At 41.9% G+C, this 18,994-nt stretch overlaps 1 protein-coding gene across 1 annotated transcript in view; it reads right to left on the reverse strand.

The window, feature by feature from the left end:
* SLC29A2 (solute carrier family 29 member 2) overlaps window positions 1-18,994 on the reverse strand; it is a 44,951-nt gene that overhangs the window by 12,833 nt on the left and 13,124 nt on the right. Inside the window, exons 2-9 of the mRNA XM_066582263.1 lie at window positions 12,066-12,136; window positions 11,477-11,558; window positions 8,631-8,824; window positions 7,486-7,625; window positions 4,841-4,975; window positions 1,102-1,199; window positions 694-781; window positions 482-597 (exon numbers count right to left, since the gene is read on the reverse strand). Of these exons, the coding sequence (XP_066438360.1) occupies window positions 482-597; window positions 694-781; window positions 1,102-1,199; window positions 4,841-4,975; window positions 7,486-7,625; window positions 8,631-8,824; window positions 11,477-11,558; window positions 12,066-12,094 (882 nt within the window). The 5' untranslated portion in view covers window positions 12,095-12,136. The remainder of the gene's footprint in view (window positions 1-481; window positions 598-693; window positions 782-1,101; window positions 1,200-4,840; window positions 4,976-7,485; window positions 7,626-8,630; window positions 8,825-11,476; window positions 11,559-12,065; window positions 12,137-18,994) is intronic.

The following is an 18,994-nucleotide window of genomic DNA, read 5'->3' on the forward strand; positions in this document are numbered from 1 at the left end:
AAATATCAGGTCGTTTTTGTTGCAGTTTATGCATCGTAGAAACAGGACGCACCAAAAGATGGTGGAATGCCGTTTTTTTTTCCATTTCTCTCCGCTAAGAATTTTTAAAAAGTTTTTCAGTACATTATATGGTACAATAAATAGTGCCATTGAAAAATACAACTCGTCCCGCAAAAAACAAGCCCTCATACAGCGACTTCGATGGATAAATAAAGGAGCTACGATTTTTTAAAATGGAGTAGGAAAAAACAAAAATGGAAAAAAGCAAATAAGCCCGGTCACTAAGGGGTTAAATAGATGATATAAGCGGGAAAAAGCAGAGCGTAGGTACTGTGTTGGGGCATTGGTAGTCCAATTAAATCCTTCTGAATATAAAAATTATAGAAATTGTAATGTACAGAAAAGCACATTAAAAACTAACACTCATTACAGTGCAAGAAGCAAACTCGCCTCAATATCTTCAGGGACAGAATGTGCTTACCTTCTTTAGTACAGTCCAGAGTGATACACTTTGCTTCTCCTCACCAACACTTCCAGCCTCGGCTTCCTTTAATAGAAGAACGGCTTTCTTTTGTCCTGCATCTCCGTTTTCCTCTCCTTGTAAGAGAAATGATTTAGCATCTCTGAACTATGCCAGCAATGTGTCTCTACAAATGTCAGTGCTTATGTATGCAGCAATGAATATCACTGTACCTTGGTGTAAAAGCTCAGTTTTCGTCTCAAGCTCATAAGTCTTTGAGCTGTTGGTGTTGGACTTGGAAAAATGGTAATTCGCAAAGTCCTGAGAAAAATAAAAATTAAAAACATTAAGATTTACCACAACACAGGCATCAAGTTAGAGACAACAAGCAGGGTGGGGTAAATTGCAAAGCGCTTCCATTAATTTCACAGAATCTTTGTAATTTTATTACTTTTGGGATATAAAATAGAACTGACTTTGCTCAATAGTTTAAGGGACCTCTCAGTCGGGGCAGAATATTCCGCAACATTCACATTTTGATACGGCATTGAGAATAGCAGAATTCTGTACGCAGTTAGCCGTATGGATTTGATGCAGAATACCAGGGGGGCAGTATATTTTGCAACAAAGTGAATACTTACCACATGGTAAAGCAGGAAGTAACAGGTGATAGAGATGAAAGTCCCAACACAGGGAGTGATGAAATAACCAAGGGCTGTGGTGCGGGGATCTGCCCCACCTAGGTGGAGGAGAGTGGCAAAGAACATTACTGGATCTTTCCTTTAATAATTTACACAGCAATGGGTTAAAAGCAAGAAATATTTGCTTTAAACATGCTACATCATGTTAGTAAACTCGAATAATGCATACAGATTTCTTAAGAAGCTTAGTTATAGTTATCTTAATTATGGCTAGTAAATCCCTTAAATACAGACCTGTACTGCACTAAACTCTGTCTAGGGGTAACCATGGCATCTAATTCCTAGGTACTGTTACCTGGCCTACATGCATTCTGCTGTTAGTGGTTTCTGCCTGTTGCTGAATGCATGGAACTGGGATGTCACTGACAGCATCTGACTTTCATGTTTCCCTGCAGTGATAGTCACAAGACACTTCTTGTGGAAACACCACGATTGTTATTTGCCAGCACGGTGTCCTACTCCTAAACTAATCTGCTGTGACCATTGAGGGAAAAGGGAAGAAACTGGTAGGGAAAGCTCTGCTAAAACCATTGTGGCCTGTAACTACTTAAAGGGCCATTTTGCTGAATTTTTCTTCTTCATTCATTGTGCAACTAGCCCCCCCAGGATATATATTCAGGTAATATTACCTTTCTTAGTTATTCCTTTCTATCTGAAACCTACCAAAGACCACCTCCTCGGGTCGTTTATGTAATCTCATTCTGACCACCTGAGAATTACTTGGCTTCTAGACCTAGATAAACTTCATTCAAACCTGACAACTTAATCCTTTCCATTCCAGCGTCACACCTCTTCCAACATTCAGATTTCCCTGCATAGCTCTGATGTTGGGTGAGGTCCAACATGTTTATAACACTATGCAGGACAGTGCAGCTCGGACGGCGGAGCTCTGTTCTGCATAGTGTAATAAACATATGTAGAACAACCTGTCATTAAAGCTGCATTCTGCATACTGCAAATGTACATATGCAGTACAGCTGTGCGGTCCTGCATGCTCTATTAATTTCTAATTGACATAAGACTATTGAGTTCTAATTTGTGGAATAATATCTATCATTAGAGAAATTATAAATTATTAGTCTTATAATATAAACATATGTTATATCAATATACATATGTTTACACGATTATTACAAGTGATATTTGTAATGTGAAACACGGATAACTCACGGTTAATTTTTTTGCTTATAAAATCATCAAGACGGCTCATTTTTATGTGTTTCTATTGAGCAATTCCAAGAAATCCACAACGTGCTTTTCCACCCAAAATAAGTAAGAGCTGGGGAGTGTGCGGGTGGCAGGGAAATAGGATTGGAAAGGGTTAAGTGCTGATTATATATATATATTGGAAGGCAGGTAACAAACATAAAAACCTGTTCTACTACATGTTCCAAATAACTGCTATGCAAATGTGGCTGTCATTTATCAACGCCACATTCAGATCTAGGCTTGCGATATGCATATAACTGCCTCCTATCACTGAGAAGTGGGAGGGGCATAACTAAGTGTGCCCAAGAAAGGGGTATAAACTTGTTCCTCTTAAACTTGTACGCTACGTGGAGTCCACCATGGAATGCTTTTGGTGAAGTTTACTCTTGACCTTTGGGGCTGATTGACATACGCCCCCCCCCCCATCTTCACCCACGATTGATTTGCCATGTACCATGGATGCCAATTATAACATTGTTTTGCTTTTCCGTATCTTGTTGATGCACGATTTGTATCTTATATGATTCCTATGAAATATTAAGAAAGATATGAACCACTTTAGTGGTAGGTTTATTATTACCATGTCAGCGCAGCAAGCCCTGGAAATTTTCCTGAGGTAATTTGAAGTGGCAAACGCGTACAGTGGTACAATAACTGCGTGTCCTGGCCAGCACTAGAGCTGTCCACAGAAATCTTCCGGGGTTTAACTGCATGGTCAGTACAGCAAGCCTCTGAGATTTTCTGGGCGTTCCACAAAAGGAGTTAAATGTCCTTTAATATCTCGCATGCATATCTACTTTTATAAGTTAATTAATTTATCGCTTTAAGTTTACTTAAAATAAACTTGATTAGTTTGACCTGTGTTTATGTGTACCTATTTATTCTCGCTGTGTAACTCTCCATAAAACACTATTTTACAATGTAATTGTGGATTTAGACATTACAGCAAGTTAATGCCTTTTCTAGAAATGTAGAAACCCTGTATTTTTGTTTAATTATTGAATATGCTTTACTAGACTAATTAGCACTATAACAGAAATGAATGCTGTGAAAAGTTTACATCCGAGAAGCCACCTTTCCTATGGCAGATGCAGAATGTCAAACTTCATCCTTGTGTTTGACAAAGATGGCAAACACAAAGAAATCACCAACTACAAAGTGAGAAAGCCTGAACTCCAGGAACCCTAATCGAGCATTTAGCATAACCAGGTGGATATAAATGTAGAAAAAAGAACATGGGTAAGTTATTCTATTTTACTGTATAGCAGCCCACTTCGTGTACAAATTGTAAAAGATACTCGAGTGCAAATACAGAACATTTTTCATTTGAGTTTGCTTCTAACAATGTTTTTCATTTCAAGCTACTTATAGAATTAAGATTAGCAGAAACATCCTACTGGAAACCACTACAACATTGAAAGTGTTTGTTCTGCAAAATCAGACAAAAAAGACAAAAAGACAGTGACTGAATATACTTAAAAAAGGCCAGGCTGATAAGTCTGGGAAAGAAGAAAGAAATGAAAATATTACACACTCTCTGAAAACAAGCAGATAAAATCAACAAACATGGGATAAGAGTAGCAGAAAAGCAAAATGTGAGGCCACCTGCACACAAACGGGTTGGATTCCACAAGCGGATTTCCGCTGCAGAAGCCCTGCAATTCATCACGGAGTGTTTGTGAATGATCGCGGATGCAAAGGTTTATCCGCGTAGAAGTATGCAGATGCACAGTGTATCATCCACACGAAAAAAATATCGCAAGCAGATGATTACATCAGAAAGGTGCCCAACCCCTTGGAAAAACCCGGCTATACAAAGGGTTAATGCCCAGACGACATTCGCTTGTGCTTTTGAGGTGGTGAGAGCTTAGAACCTCCTTCAGAATGGCATACTGCTCTCTTGGCTTGGGAGAGCAATGAATCTGCTCATATCCAATACCCGGATACTGCAGTGGACAATGGTGTGTTCTTCTCTGAAAAAAAATCTGTCCTGCACCGTCTTTTCCCCACATTCCCGCTTCCTTTTATTCGTTTTGTTATGCGGTCTCCTAGCAACCAGCGAACCATCCGCCTACAAATCCGCACCCTTCTGCAACGTAATTGCAGATGCACTGCGATCCGAACACTCCCATAGAGATTAATGAAGCCCTTCTGCGCTAAAATAGAGCCTGCTGCAATTTTTTTTCCGTTGGGGGTGATGGGAGGGGGGAAAAAAAATTAAAACGCAATTTACATATGCAGGTCTGCTTGAATCTGCGAAGTTAATGCCTCCCAATGGGCAAATATTCCAACGGACGATCTGCACGGGAGCCGATCGCAGATAGAAAAAAAAAAGTTTTTATATGGTTATGTGCCCTATGCCTTTAAAGCATTATAGAGACATAGAATCCAGTTTTGTGCTACCCGGGTTACTAAGCTTTACAGGAGAAGAAGACAGCTTTACTACTTGATAAAAGACAGTAACACTTACTGGACATGGAGAGCAGCATGGCAAGTGCTGCAAAGGTGCCAGCCATCCCCTGACCGCTGAGGAACATGCTGCTGTAATGCTGAGGGAAGAGTGTCAACAAGCCGAACAGACTGCCCTGTAGAATAGCACAAAAGGCTGGGGAAAAGGATGGAAGAGTTACAACAAAGTGATGAATGGCGGAAATATATAAAGCATGAATTTCACATTAATGTATGGTCTTGTGGTAGCAGATCTGTCAGACTTTTAGAGAAAGCTCTACTATTAGCCTTAATGACAAGAAAAAAAAAATATTGCGATGTATGGCTGATATTCCTGAGAGGAGTGCTTTATCTGCCCCTCTCAGCAGTGATAGATGGACTGTATATCCGCAGATACAAAATTACCCATCCCTCACCGGTGAGAGCGCCAGAGAACTGAGGGAGCGCTCCACATAAATACTGGTTTCAGCTCATGGTAGAGCGGACCTTTCATACGGGACGGAATTAGTCAGTGCAGACATTTCTGCGTCACATTGTTATCCCTATGGGGCCTGAATTCCACACCTGTTAGAATCCGTGCGTCCTTACTTCAAAGCCACAAGATTAAATTCTGCTGCAGAATTAAGGACGTCTTACGGAATTGTTGTTGCAAATGTCTAACATACAGGAGAATGTAATTGTGCAATTATTAAAGTCTGTGGGGAAAAAAACCAAAACACAATTTCTGCAGAACACATTCCGTAGTTAAAAACGCAACAAATTCCGCATCTGCGCTGCATCCTACGGACAATTCTGTCCTGTGCGAAAGGTCTCATACTATATGGTGCTTAAACAAAGCAGCATACTCTAATGGCAGAGACTCTTAATGATTAAAAAGAAGCTCTACAAATCCTCGCACTGTATCACCATGTCTGACAGATCACATATTATACATCCAGTTTGGTCTTCACATTATTTTTACATTCTCCCAACTACAGTGGGGGCCATAACTCAAGACAGGGGCGAGTCCCAAAAGTCGAACCCCTACCTATCATACTTGTATATGGAAATGTTATGAAAGTTGGAAATGGGAATACCACGTTAATTCATTTTTAACCCCTTCTGGCCTGACAAATTAAAGGGGGCTAATGGCGTGAGCCTCACTATTTTATGTGCTCGCTCGCTCCTATGCACACTGCCATTAGCTGCTTCGAGAAGCTGTGACAGACCAACCGTGGACTGTGACAACGAAGAAATATATAATTCCCTTATCTGTCAAGTCCTGTAAGAAGCACTCGTTAAATAACTAAAATGGAGGCTATGTTCTTGTAGCAATATATTGGCATCATACGTTAGACAATGTTCACATATCTGACAATGCTACACACAGGAGAATTAGTGGACATTAGTGGAATATTTGAGGACAAATATGGATTGAACTACTTTAGAAAACAATAGAATTAGAATGAGAAAAAAAAAGTATAGTTTTTCTTGTTTCTGCCCATTACCTAAGAACTAATAAGAGATCCACTCTAATTTTGAGAAATTAGAAAGCTCTACGTCCCACAAAGAAACAAAAACAAAAAAACACATAAGAAAATATTTTGGCAGACTTACACTAAGGCTACAAGGTAGCATGTGTAATGCAACACATATATCACAGTGTTGTGCTATAACATCACATCTAATGATTATCAATGGTGTCGCATTGTGACTAGAGATGAGCGAGCGTACTCGCTAAGGGCAAATTACTCGAGCGAGTATTGCCTTTGGCGAGTACCCTGTCTTAAAAGATTCGGGTGCCGGTGGGGGTGAGCGGTGAGTTGCAGGAGTGAGCAGAGGGGAGCGGGAAGGGGGGGGGGGGGAGAGAGATATCTCCCCCCCCCCGTTCCTCCCCGCTGGCACCCGAATCTTTTGAGACAAGCAGGCAGCTACTCACATAAAGCTACTACTTGCTTGAGTATTTGCCCTTAGCGAGTACACTCGCTCATCTCTAATTGTGACCTGTGATGTAATATGACTGCAACAATACAGTCCCAGAAATCTGGGTCACAAGTTGCATGTGACTTTCCACCACAGACATGGTCCTACAGTAATTTGCATGCAACTGACTTACCTGCAACTTGTCTGTGTTTTGGCTATTGTTCTCCGCTATAGCCCTAAAGGCTTAAACAGATGGCCGCGTTTTCTTAACGTTTTGCGGGTGTGACGAAACCACCGTTTTCAATGCTTTTGTTTTCACTAGCATGACAAAACATAAGCCTTGCCCTATCTTCATCGTCTGTAATTTTTATATGTGCGAGAAAAGATAGGGCAGGACCTATCTATCTGATTTTTAGCACAAAGTTTGAACCGTGGAACAAAACAGACTTGACTGGTTCATGCGAAAATACGTTCTGAATCGGCCAGTGTATTTGCACATGCGCCTGTCTGAAAATGCCCTAAAACAGTTATATGACAAAGTTGGAGACAAGTTGCACAAATTTTCAACTGCTCAACTTTTCTGAAACTTGCTGTCACGTGACGCATAGTTGTGTAAACATAGTCAAAGACGCAAAGTTCTGGAGTTGCATAAACCTGAATTGTCAAGAATCTAGAGCCCCCCCATGCTAATAATGTACAGACACAACCGACACCATGCAAACCAGATGTGGCTTACTGCAAAAAAAGAAACAGTCCAATGGTTACCATTTATAAACCAAATTGTGGCCATTGTCAGATCGAAGAAACTCTGGGCATCCATCTCAACCTTAACCAGGATTGCGGTGAAAATAAAGAGGGACAAGATGGCCAACATGCTGCCTGCTATCCGCACTTTCTCTGGGATCCTAGGAGAAATGTAAAACAAGTGATAACTTTATGTCAGCATGACAAGTTATTCATCATCATTCTGATCCTGATCATCATCATCCTGATCATCGTCATCATCCTGATCATCGTCATCATCCTGATCATGCACACGCCAAACCTTCTTGGATTATTTTTATTAATCTCTATGAAAGTTTTTACCATCAGGCCAGTAAAACAGAGACCCTGGCTACTGACTGGACTACAGAATAGTGTCCATGTATTCCAATCTACAGTGTGCAGGATGTGGACACATTGTTACAGAAGGCTTTGTATATAGTGCATCTACTTCTGCAAGAGGCTCAAAGAAAGCAGTAATGAAATAGAAGATGTGTGCTTTAGATTTTTTGGGTGGTTAATTACTTTTTAAAGTAGAATATATTTATCTTCTCTTCTAAATTTAAGTCTCATTTATCAAAACTGTCAAACAGAAAAACTGGCCTTGCGTTCAGATTTTATCAGAAACATTTTTGCTGCTGTAATAACAAAAGCTGATTTGTTTCAGGTCCTTGTTACGTTATTAGGACCAAATAGTCAGGGTGACGCACAAAACAGCTTATCAGGTTTGTGATCTTTTAAGTTTTGAATGAAGTAAAAATATCATATGAATAATACTATGTAACAAGAACTTTATACTTAATATGATAACCACTGTGTGTGTGTGGTACGAGAACAGAATGGCTCACATCCTAACATGTCACTTCACATGCATGAACCCATACTGAGCTAACCACCTAGAACTGCAGTCAGTACCGGTGTTCAAGACACAGGAATGGTCCTCATAGACAAGGAGCAATATACACAGGATTTCGAGATATATATATATATATACACATACACACACACACACACACACACATTTTTATCAAATCGAAATCCATTAAAAAAAAAAAAAATCCAGTCTAGATTAGGAGGTTTCACTGTATTTAAGAGTATAAAAATATACATAAATATAGTCTATGTGACACAAGATACCACATTCTCACCATCGGTAAATGAAGGAGTTGAGCAGTGTACAAAGCAATAGAGGCAGCTGGGCTAAAAGGGTCATCCAGTTGTTGAAATTAAAGTCATCTCTGCATTTGGTAGTCCCATTGTTTGACGAGTCAGATAACTCACTGTTTTCAGAGTGATTTCCACTCAGTTTGTGCGTTTCTGAACACAGACGTTGCTGAAAATACTGAGACAAGAATATCTAGGTTAATACAAAACATTCTAATCGTTAACTGATGTATTGTTTGATTACATTCATCTGCATATAGTGCAACAACATTTTGAGCACGGTATAAAAGCTTCGAGCTCACAATCTAAGTTCCCCATCTCCAATAAGCAGAATAATGCGTGGGAATGCCAGAAGGGGTATGGCGCGGCTGGTTAAGGAAGGAAGTCCAGAGTAAAACATTCAATGCAATCAATCTTTATCCCAGATTTCCACCCTTGACCAGCCGCATCGTATACCTCCGGGTATTCCTACACATTATTCTGCTCATCCCGGAGATCTGGGAGAGGCAACAGTCAAGTGAAAGTTCTGTGTCATTCTTGTGCCAGGTGAGCGTCATGTCTTCTATCTATAGCTCACAACAGTCAGTGGTTGCTGCATGATGGAGTGTAATAAGTACATACATACTCCATTAATCATGTAGTGTGTGCATGCTTTTGGAAGGTCTTAAAAGTGGTTTTCCATAGTGTACAAATATTGTAAATCATTGGAGAACTGGGGGTGCTATTAGTAATAGAAACAAATCCAGAAACCCCTTAAAGTAGCTGGAGTACACAAGGGAAATCCATGGGAAAAAAGCAAACTAAGCAAATGATGCTATGAAGTAGTTTGACTGGCATCCACAATGTTTTTTCTCTGTGCCAACTGCACCCATGCCGTCTAACAGCTTCCTATCAAAATCATTGCTGAGCTTCAGTGCATTGAACAGAAGCTGATCATACACAGGGAGGACACATTTGTAACAGATATGGCTGTGTTATAGGTACAGGATTCTCTAAATAGAAATGCCAAGCTTGAATGGGAAGTACGGAAATTGTTGGAAACTGCATTTTGTGCTTACAGCAAAAAAGTGATGATGTGAATTACATAATCTGCTCGACTGCATAACCAGTAGAAAGAGGGATGCCATCGTGTAGAGCTCTGGTGAGAGCACATCTGGAATACTGGGGCTTATTTACTATTCTAAATACGACCCTTTACTGGGGTAAATCATGCCAGAAAACGGTCTTACATGCGTGTGCCAATTTATCATGTGTTTTTAGATACTTTTGGACAGTTTTTTGACTTGTTCAAAAAAAGGTGCTTGGCCTACATTGCATCAAATTGCCACGAACTGTGCCAAAATTTTGGCAGAATTCTAAGTCAACTAATAGGTGGTCTAAACTTAGACAAGACAGTCTTAAAATTCAACAGCTTTATCATTTAGTGTTAAACCTGACATATTTTAGGACTGTCTAGTCAAAGTATGCACTGTCTAACCTTTAGACAGCATTAGTAAGTAAGCCCCACTGTATTCAGTTCTGAAGACCTCATCTATAGAAAGACATTGATAAAATAGAACGAGTCCAAAGACTGGCTACAGAAATGGTGGAAGGTCTCAAGAACAAAAACTGATGAGGAAAGATTTTTAGAACTTCATTTGTATAGTCTGAAGGGAACAAGGGAGAGGGGGACATGATGGAAACCTTTGTATAGGTTACAGGTATAACGAGAAGGTTCAGGAGGGGAGATAACACTATAACAAAGGGGCACAACCTGAGAATAGTTGGGGGGAAAATCAGAAGCAACGTCAGGCATCTTGTTTTTTACTGAAAGAGTACCAAATGGTGGAAACAAACAGCATATTAATAATTCAAGTACAACCCTAGATTTATCCTAAGGGCTAATTCCCACGGACGGATTACTGCTGCATTTCCCACGGCAACAATCTGTGACGGAATAACTCAGCTATTAGGTTTCAATAGAACCTAATAGCTGCGGGAAAAAAAATTGGGCATGTTCTAATTCACCGCATTTTTGCGCCCTGGGAGGTCTCCATTAATGTAGCATTAATGAAGACTTTTGGGTTTCTGCGGCGGAATTACACGGGCGTATCCCGCTCTGTCTGTGGACATGAAGCCTAAGAGTGAGATAAAAAGAAAATATTGGGGAGACTAGATGGACCATTTGGTCTTTTTTGCCATTCATTTTCTATGTTTTATACTGTATTTACTGATAATGGCAAGCACAACAGGATGATTCACTGACTGTTTACTGTAGCCCTGATGACACCTAATCCGGTAATAATGTGCTGGGTCTAAAAGTCTTACGGTTTTCTTGAGCCTGATTATTTCATTCTGGGGCATATTTCACCATCAGCCCTCATCCAGCGGTCTGGTACATGCTAAACCAGTAGCCACTCTCCCACTAGCGTTTATACTGCAGGGATAGAGGTGGAGCGTTTGTCTCCATCTCTGTTTGTCCCCATTTGTGATACATTATTAAATCTGGGGATTTTTATGTATTTTAATATTTACAATAAAGTTACTTTTTAATGAATGCTAGGATTCCGTGAATTATGTTTTATACTGGTATAAATAAACTACTTGTCATATAGTGTAGAAAGTATTCTCTTCAGTTTGGGTATTGTGCTTTCCTTAGGTTATATCTAAGGTAGCGCTCAGACCTGTAAGCATTTCCGTCAGATTTGCCAGCAAGACTAGAGCTGAACAATGGATGGGGAACTGCCTGTTGGCTTCTGTTATAATCACAAGTGTGAAGAGAGTCTAACACATATATATGTTAATATGGGTATGGAAGATTAGAAGTATAGGATGTGTATGACTCACTCACTGGAATTGCAGTGATGAAGAAATTCCAAGGCAGGAGTGTCCCAAGGCCTAAAATAAGGCAGATAATAGTAACAGCGTGGAATCTGTAAGGGAGATAGTAAATGTCATTGACAAGACTTCAGGAAGGGTATAAAATCTTACACATTACGATGTATGAAAATACACATTACAAAGCACTGATATGGTTATGCCAATACTAAACATTATTGAATGCAGACAAGTCAAAAACTGATTAGAATAGAAGATATTTCCAGGCTGACTCTACTCAATGACATAGGAGTGATACAATACACTTGACTGTATATCAGTTTCACAGAAGGCTGACAAGACTGAGCAAGTGTTCAGCTGATTGTACGACACGGACAGAAAACTGGTAATACCGGAAGCTGACAAACATGAATAAAGGCACAGCAGACCAGAGAAGAGAAGGCACCTTGGATGGGAGGTATGCGGACCGGGACATAAAATAGAAAAATAGGTGAATAAAAAGGGTAGATCAGAGAGAAGGGGTTAACTACACAGCAGGTGGAAGTGTGAGACAGCTATAGGAGGAGCGCACAGAACATAGCTCCATACAGACGCTTACTCACTTGTCTTGTGGATCATTCTTGCGAGACATCCTGCGATCTGTGTTCTTCCAAACCCCTCGACTCCTAATAAACTGTCAGGAGAGGAGGAGAAAGAGTCACGTGGCCATATCCTAATGTCTGGGAGAGAGGATAATACGCTGAGCAGAGCCCAGTCCCTCCTCATCCTTCTCTCCACCTCCCTCACCTCCTTTAGTCGCCCTCCTCTTATAATGCCCTGATCCACTGAAGTAAAGCCTCTGCTGCAGTATAAATGCCTGCTGGAGTCTGGGGACGGTGTCACTTTCATCTAGTAATTAAACATGGATTCTGCTCTCACAGTAATTAAACATGGATTCTGCTCTCACAGCGGTCCGTTTCTCTACAGCATCACCCCCCATGCTTCTGGGAGAAGTCTGTGTCCACATGGCCCTACCATTCAGCTTCCTCACTGCAGACCACTGAGAGCCAGTGTTACTTCATTCACATAGTAAGAAGATACAGTAATGTATTAACCCCTTAGTGACCAAGGTTTTTTTTTTTTGTTTTTTCTCACCCTCTTTAAAAAAATCATAACACCTTTAAAATTGCATTTTTTCTTGGAGACAGTGACCAAAAAAGTGCATTTCTGGTGTTCTTAGTTTTTCTTTTCTGACAACGTTCATTGTGCGGGGTAAATAATGCATTACTTGGATAGATGTGACTTTTACAGACGCAGCAATACCAAATATGTGTTTTTATTTTATCATTTAGATTATTTTATTATGAATATGCAAAGGCAGGGGGTTAAACTTTACTTTTTTAATAATTAGTAAGACTTTATTGATCTTATTTTTATTTTTTTTAGTTTTCAGAGGGGACAACAACTTGTGATGCTTTGATCACTCCTGTAGTGCCATGCATTACATCATACTGCTATCGGGCAGGCAGTTTATCAAGCCACTCCAAGGCCCCCAGTTTATCAAGGCCCCCAGCTGCCATGACACCCACATGGCTCCCTGTGACCTCATCAGAATTGATAGCGGCATTTAAAGGGTTAACAGCTCCGATGAGCCTTGAGGCTTATCGGAGCTGTTGCCATCGGGTGTCAGCTGTAAGAAACACTCGGAAGCCACGATGTATGCAGCTGCAGGCCGTCAAAAGGCGAATCAGCAGTCGTTAGGGGGTTAACAAAGTGGTTACCAGACCTGAATAGTCAGGAGAGTCTAGATGCACCTCATGCAGACAAACACAAATAACAAAACAATAGAAGAATAATAGTCATTGACAATGCCAGAGGAAAAGTGTTAAGGCCTATTTAGACACAACGATTATCGCTCAAATGCCATCTTTTGAGTGATAACCGTTGCGTCTAAACGCGCGGCCATCATGCACTTTTCGCTCTTTGGCAATTTCTAGCAAACTAGAAATCATTGATAACCGTTATCAGCGCCACATGCTGATTTTCTCAGCAGGCGGTGCTGATAGTATTCTTTCAGCTGGTATGCCGCTGGCAGTTCTCAGAGGGACACCAGCTGAAAGCTCGGAGAACAATGCAGCAGTTTGCATATACAAAACAGCTGCATTGTTCTCTGAGCTATCGCGGTGGTACCCCACTCTATCTGCATTAACTCTTTAGCAGCTAATTAGCTACTTAGAGTTATGCAAAAATGATTGCTCAAAACTGTCACTCAAACTGTCGTTTGAGAGATTATCTTTCAGTGTAAATGGGCCTTTATTTATAGCAGGTTACATATATTGTCTGCCATGTAATATTAAATGTATAGAAAGAAACCTGCACAAAAACACTTACACTGTTTTCCCTAAAATTATTTGTAGGAAATAGTAAAATTGTGCATCTGAGGACAATAGTTTTAGGCTGGCTATACACCTAAAGTTGTATGTTCACATGTAATAAATTTGCTGCGAATATACAGCATAGGAAAATAATCTGCACCATTTGATACAGGGCTTCTACCCACTAGCATTTTTTTTAACACTGCAATATCGCTGCATTTTTTTACTGCAGATGTCAATGGGACTTTCTAATGTTAAATTCACATCGCACAAAAATCGCAAGTTTGCGCTTCTGTGATTTTTGTGCGATGCGATTTTAACATAAGAAAGTTCCATTGACATTTACATTTTAAAAAACGCAGCGATATTGCAATGTTAAAAAACGCTAGTGGGTAGAAGCCCACAGACTTTGATGCCGATCTGCAGCAGATTTCACACTTCAATTAAAACTGAACATGGGGAATCTGCAATAAAATTTGCCTAAAACGATACAGATTTTGAGGCAGATTTGATATGGATTTTTTCTGCTGCAGAAAATCCGCAGCAAATCCATTATGAGTAAGGCCACTCTCACACTGTTTTTTACCGTGTATCACATGAACAGGTTTTGCACGCGTACTACAAGGTAACTAGTTTGATATTACCAGCAATGGTGCCTCTCACACAGCGTGCGCAACCAAGAAAAAAAACACTCTAAGGCTGGGTTCACATACGGCAGATTCCCAACATAAATGTCGCGGTTTGGCCGCAGCGAAAAACCGCGACATTTCCGCCAGGAGGACTGCCGCGGCGGCATTGAAGCGGCCCGGCAGTTCGCTCTTCCGCTGCGGCCAGCGCTCTCATAGAGGAGAGCGCGGCCGCAGCAGAACAAAAGAAAAATAGACATGCTGCGTTCGGCCAATCGGTTTCTGGCGAATTAGCCACAGTGGATTTGCCGTCCCGTGTGGACGAGATATCTGAGAAATCTCGTCCACTTGGCTGACCAATCCCGGGATTAGCGGCCGTATGCGGATTTGCTGCGGCGAAATTCTGCACGGAATTTCCGCGGCAAATCCGCCCTGTGTGAACCCAGCCTAAATGATAATGTATGTGGATTTGTCGGCACGCAGCAGTATGCAGTGTACTGCTGCATGCTCCCTGCATGGAAATATGCGTATGTGGCAGAACACGCTAGTCTGAGAGTGGCCAAAGGGTCCTTTTAATGAATGCCATTAAAGGATTAGCACTGCTGCAGCACAACATGCCCTCTGACCACCAGGGGGATGTCTGCTCCAGTAAGAAGGGGGGAACAGGAGCGCAGGGCAGGTTAGACAGGTACTAGTAGTGGAGACTCAATTATTAGGGGGACAGACAGGGCAGTCTGCCACGAAGACCGGGATGATCATCATACACTATGCCGTCTTCCTGGCGCTCAAGTTCGACACATTGGGAATCCAGTTGACAGATTACTGGGAGGGGCTGGTGAGGATCCAGTGATCATGGTACACCTTGGCACTAATAAATAAGTGAGAGGTAAGTGGAAGGTTCCTAAAAACGATTTCAGGGAACTACCGTAGGATGTAAGCTTCGAGTAAGGACCTCAAAGTAGTATTTTCTTAAATACTATCAGTACCATGTGCCACACCAGAAAGGCAGATGGAGATTAGGGAGGTACACAAGTGGAGTAGGAAGGAGGGGTGTGGGCTCCTGGAGAACTGGGCTGACTTTGCTGTAGGCTACAGGTTATACCATAGAGGCGGGCTGCATCTAAATGGGTGTGGGTGGGGGAAGAGATCTGGGACTAAGTAATGAGAATGGGGGCGGAGTAGTGGAAGGGGTTAATACAGTTAGAACTGGCAGAACAGTTAATAGTGATACACTCAAAACAAAAAATACCCCAAACTGTATGGTGACTAATGATAGAAGTTTGATGAACTGGAAGTAATAATGTCTGAGGAAAACCATGACATAGTGGGAATAACTGAGGGCTGGTTGGATGAAAGCTGTGACTGGGCGGTGAACTTACAGGGTTACAGCATGTTCAGAAAGGATCTTAAAAAACTGAAAGGGGGAGGGGTTCAACAATGGGGGTGGAAACAGGCTGAACTGGATGGACATTTGTCTTTTTTCAGCCTAACATACTATGTTACTATGTTAATGGTACATCCTCCGATTGGGTCAACATTACTTGTGGAATACCACGAGGGCCGGTATTGGGCTCTATTTTTTCATTTATTAATTAATAACCTGGTAGAAGGATTGTGCGGTAATACATCAATATTTGCAGATAATTACTTATTATCGGCACAAACGGACAAAATACAGTCGAAAATGGATATGGATAAATTGGGAGATTGGGCAGAAAAGAGGTAAATATGAGGTTCTGCACATGGGCAGTGGACATACATGTCGCCATTATACAATAAATGGGAAACCCCTGGGAAACACTGACATGGCAAAGGATTTTGGGATTTTAATTAGCTGTAAGCTTAACTGGAACACCAGTGTTAAACAGCTGCTGCCAGGGTATAAGGCTCAATTCACATGGGCGGATTTGATTTGCGGCACCCGCACCGGAGATCCGCAAATCAAGCTGCCTATAGGGATGCATTAGCATCTGCAAGGCAATTTAAAGCAAGCGGATATGACTTTTTTCCCAGTGTGTGGATCGCAGGAAGGAACGGCAGCATGCTCTATTTTCCTGCAGATCCCGCAGGGATGGCCGGGTCAGACCCTGCATGTGGGATTCCCGCAGCAGAGTTCGACCCGGTGCCTGGCTAGTGACCCCTGCGTACCTGTCCGGCCTATTCTGCGTGCAATGCGTTTGTGTCCGCCAGCACTCTGTCACGCATGTGCAGTAGGCGCCGGCGGCTCAGCAATGAAGCGTATCCCACGATACTTCCGCAGTGCTCACTGCAGAAGTGCCGCGCGACGGACGGCTTCCATTGACTTGAATGAAAGCTGGCCGTGCGTAGCCCACACAGAATCGCAGCATGCTGTGATTTCTTCTCCGCGAGTCAATGTTTGCTCATGGAAATGAAATGGCGTTTTGCCATTGAATGCGGATGCCCACCGCGGACTCCGCAATGCAAACCTGCCCGTGAGCATAATCATATATAAATATATCAGTGGTCAGTACAGGGATCTCTTCAACAATCTATTTATACTCGGGACTGTGACTAACAAGGGGCCATCCTCTACGTCTAGAGGAAAGAAGGTTTCTACAACATAGGAGGTTCTTTACTGTAAGAGCAGCGAGACAATGTAACTTTGTCCGAAGACATGGTGATGACAAATTCGATAAGAGTTTAAGAAGGGCCTGGAACCTTTCTTGAGTGATACAATATTATATGTTATAGTCACTAAGCACTTCAGAAGGGATGTTGATCCAGGGATTATTCTGACTGCCAGACTTTAGTCAGTAAATTGGCATGTAATTGCTTTGCGTTTTTTTTGCCTTCCTCTGGATCAACAGGGGAGGGCTGGGGGGGGGGGGGTCAGATTGAACTAGATGGACATTTGTCTTTTTTCAGCCTAATGTACTATATTACTATGTATGATTCCCATACACAGAGTTTAGTTGTCTGAACCCACCGATTGGCTGACTCGCTAATGTGTATGGGGATGGCTCAGCTTTTCTTTAACAGATGAGGATGAAAAGAGGCAGGACGTTGAATTTTAAAACCCAATCCTTCTGTTCCCTAAGGGTGCGTTCACACGAGCGTAGGCGTATTTACGTTCGCACGTGCGCAGCGTTTAATCGCCGGAAAGAACGTTTTTCGGCGATCATGACCAGAGCTAGAAAAGCGTATTATCGTTTGTTCCTACTTTGCAAACTATCTTTTCGGCCATCGAATATGCGTTGGCGCGTATTTCGGTCGCATATGTTCCGTTTTTTTTTCGGGTTGCCGTTTTTACGCGCCGTAAAATCGCCCGTGCGAACGAATACATTGGAAACCAATGCCTCGGATGGTCACGTTTATACGATTGGGCGCAAAAACGCGCCGTTTATGCGCTCGTGTGAACGCACTCTTAAACAGTGTCCCCCAACTCCAGTCCTCAGGGACCGCCAACAGGTCATGTTTTCAGGACTTCACCAGTGTTACACAGGTGATGTAATTATTGTCAGTGCCTCAGACATTGCCACAGATGTTCTTACTATAGGAGATTCTGAAAACATGACCTGTTGGTGGTCCCTGAGGACTATAGTTAAGGGTCCCTGCCCTAAGAGATAAGCCGCCACTAGAGTTGTCTGCCTGTGGCTTGACTACCTAAACACACAAATGTTTGGCCAAGCCGACAGTTTTTCAAGGTGTATGGGCAGTTTTATACTAAGTAATTTTCTCCGGTAAACAAGTGCCAATCAAGAAGATCGGGGCTCAACTACCGGGCTATTACACAGGTCAATTCAGACTACCGTGTTTCCCCAAAAATAAGACAGTGTCTTATATTAATTTTTGTTCAAAAAGGTTTAACTTTTTTACATGTATAGCTGCCTGGACATTATTTAAATTGACTTATTTAATTAACTGTTAGCAGGGCTTCATTTTGGAGTAGGGCTTATATTTCCAGCATCCTCAAAAAGCCTTAAAAATCATTTTGCATCCTCAAAAATTCTGGAAAATCATGCTATGTTTTATTTTCAGGGAAACAGGGTATTAGGGAACAAATGATCATTCTTATGATTATATGTCCCCATAAAGATTCATCATTGTCAACAGCACATCCCTCATTCACATGGGGCGATGTGCTTACAGTGAGGATTTTTTTTGTGCCACATAAAATAGAGCATCAGCCAAAAAAAATAGTATTTGCTCATTCGTCAAGCCATCGGTGCTTTCATACCACTGATTATCGGGAAAACAAAGGTTTCTAGGAATGTCCTTGCCCAATCATCAGGCTTTATAAAAGGCCCTTAACACAGGCTAAGAGCTTATTCACAGGAGCATATATCGGCCGCTGTTTTCACGGCCGGCCTATATACGCTACGTCTGAGCTGTCTATCCCCTTCCCTCCCCCTCGCTGGATCTCTGCCTCTCTCCTCCACTCCGGCTGTTTGTGTGAACCTCCAGCAGTGTGCACCTCAGAGTGTGCACCTCCAGCAGCGCCACTGAGTGATTACCGGTTGGGGAGCCGTGGCACCCAGCTAGTAATCACTATCGTGGCAAGAAGCCGTCGGTGCCCGTGCCAGCAGAGAG

The sequence above is a fragment of the Eleutherodactylus coqui genome, chromosome 11 (genome assembly GCF_035609145.1).
Source record: "Eleutherodactylus coqui strain aEleCoq1 chromosome 11, aEleCoq1.hap1, whole genome shotgun sequence".
NCBI lineage: Eukaryota > Metazoa > Chordata > Amphibia > Anura > Eleutherodactylidae > Eleutherodactylus > Eleutherodactylus coqui.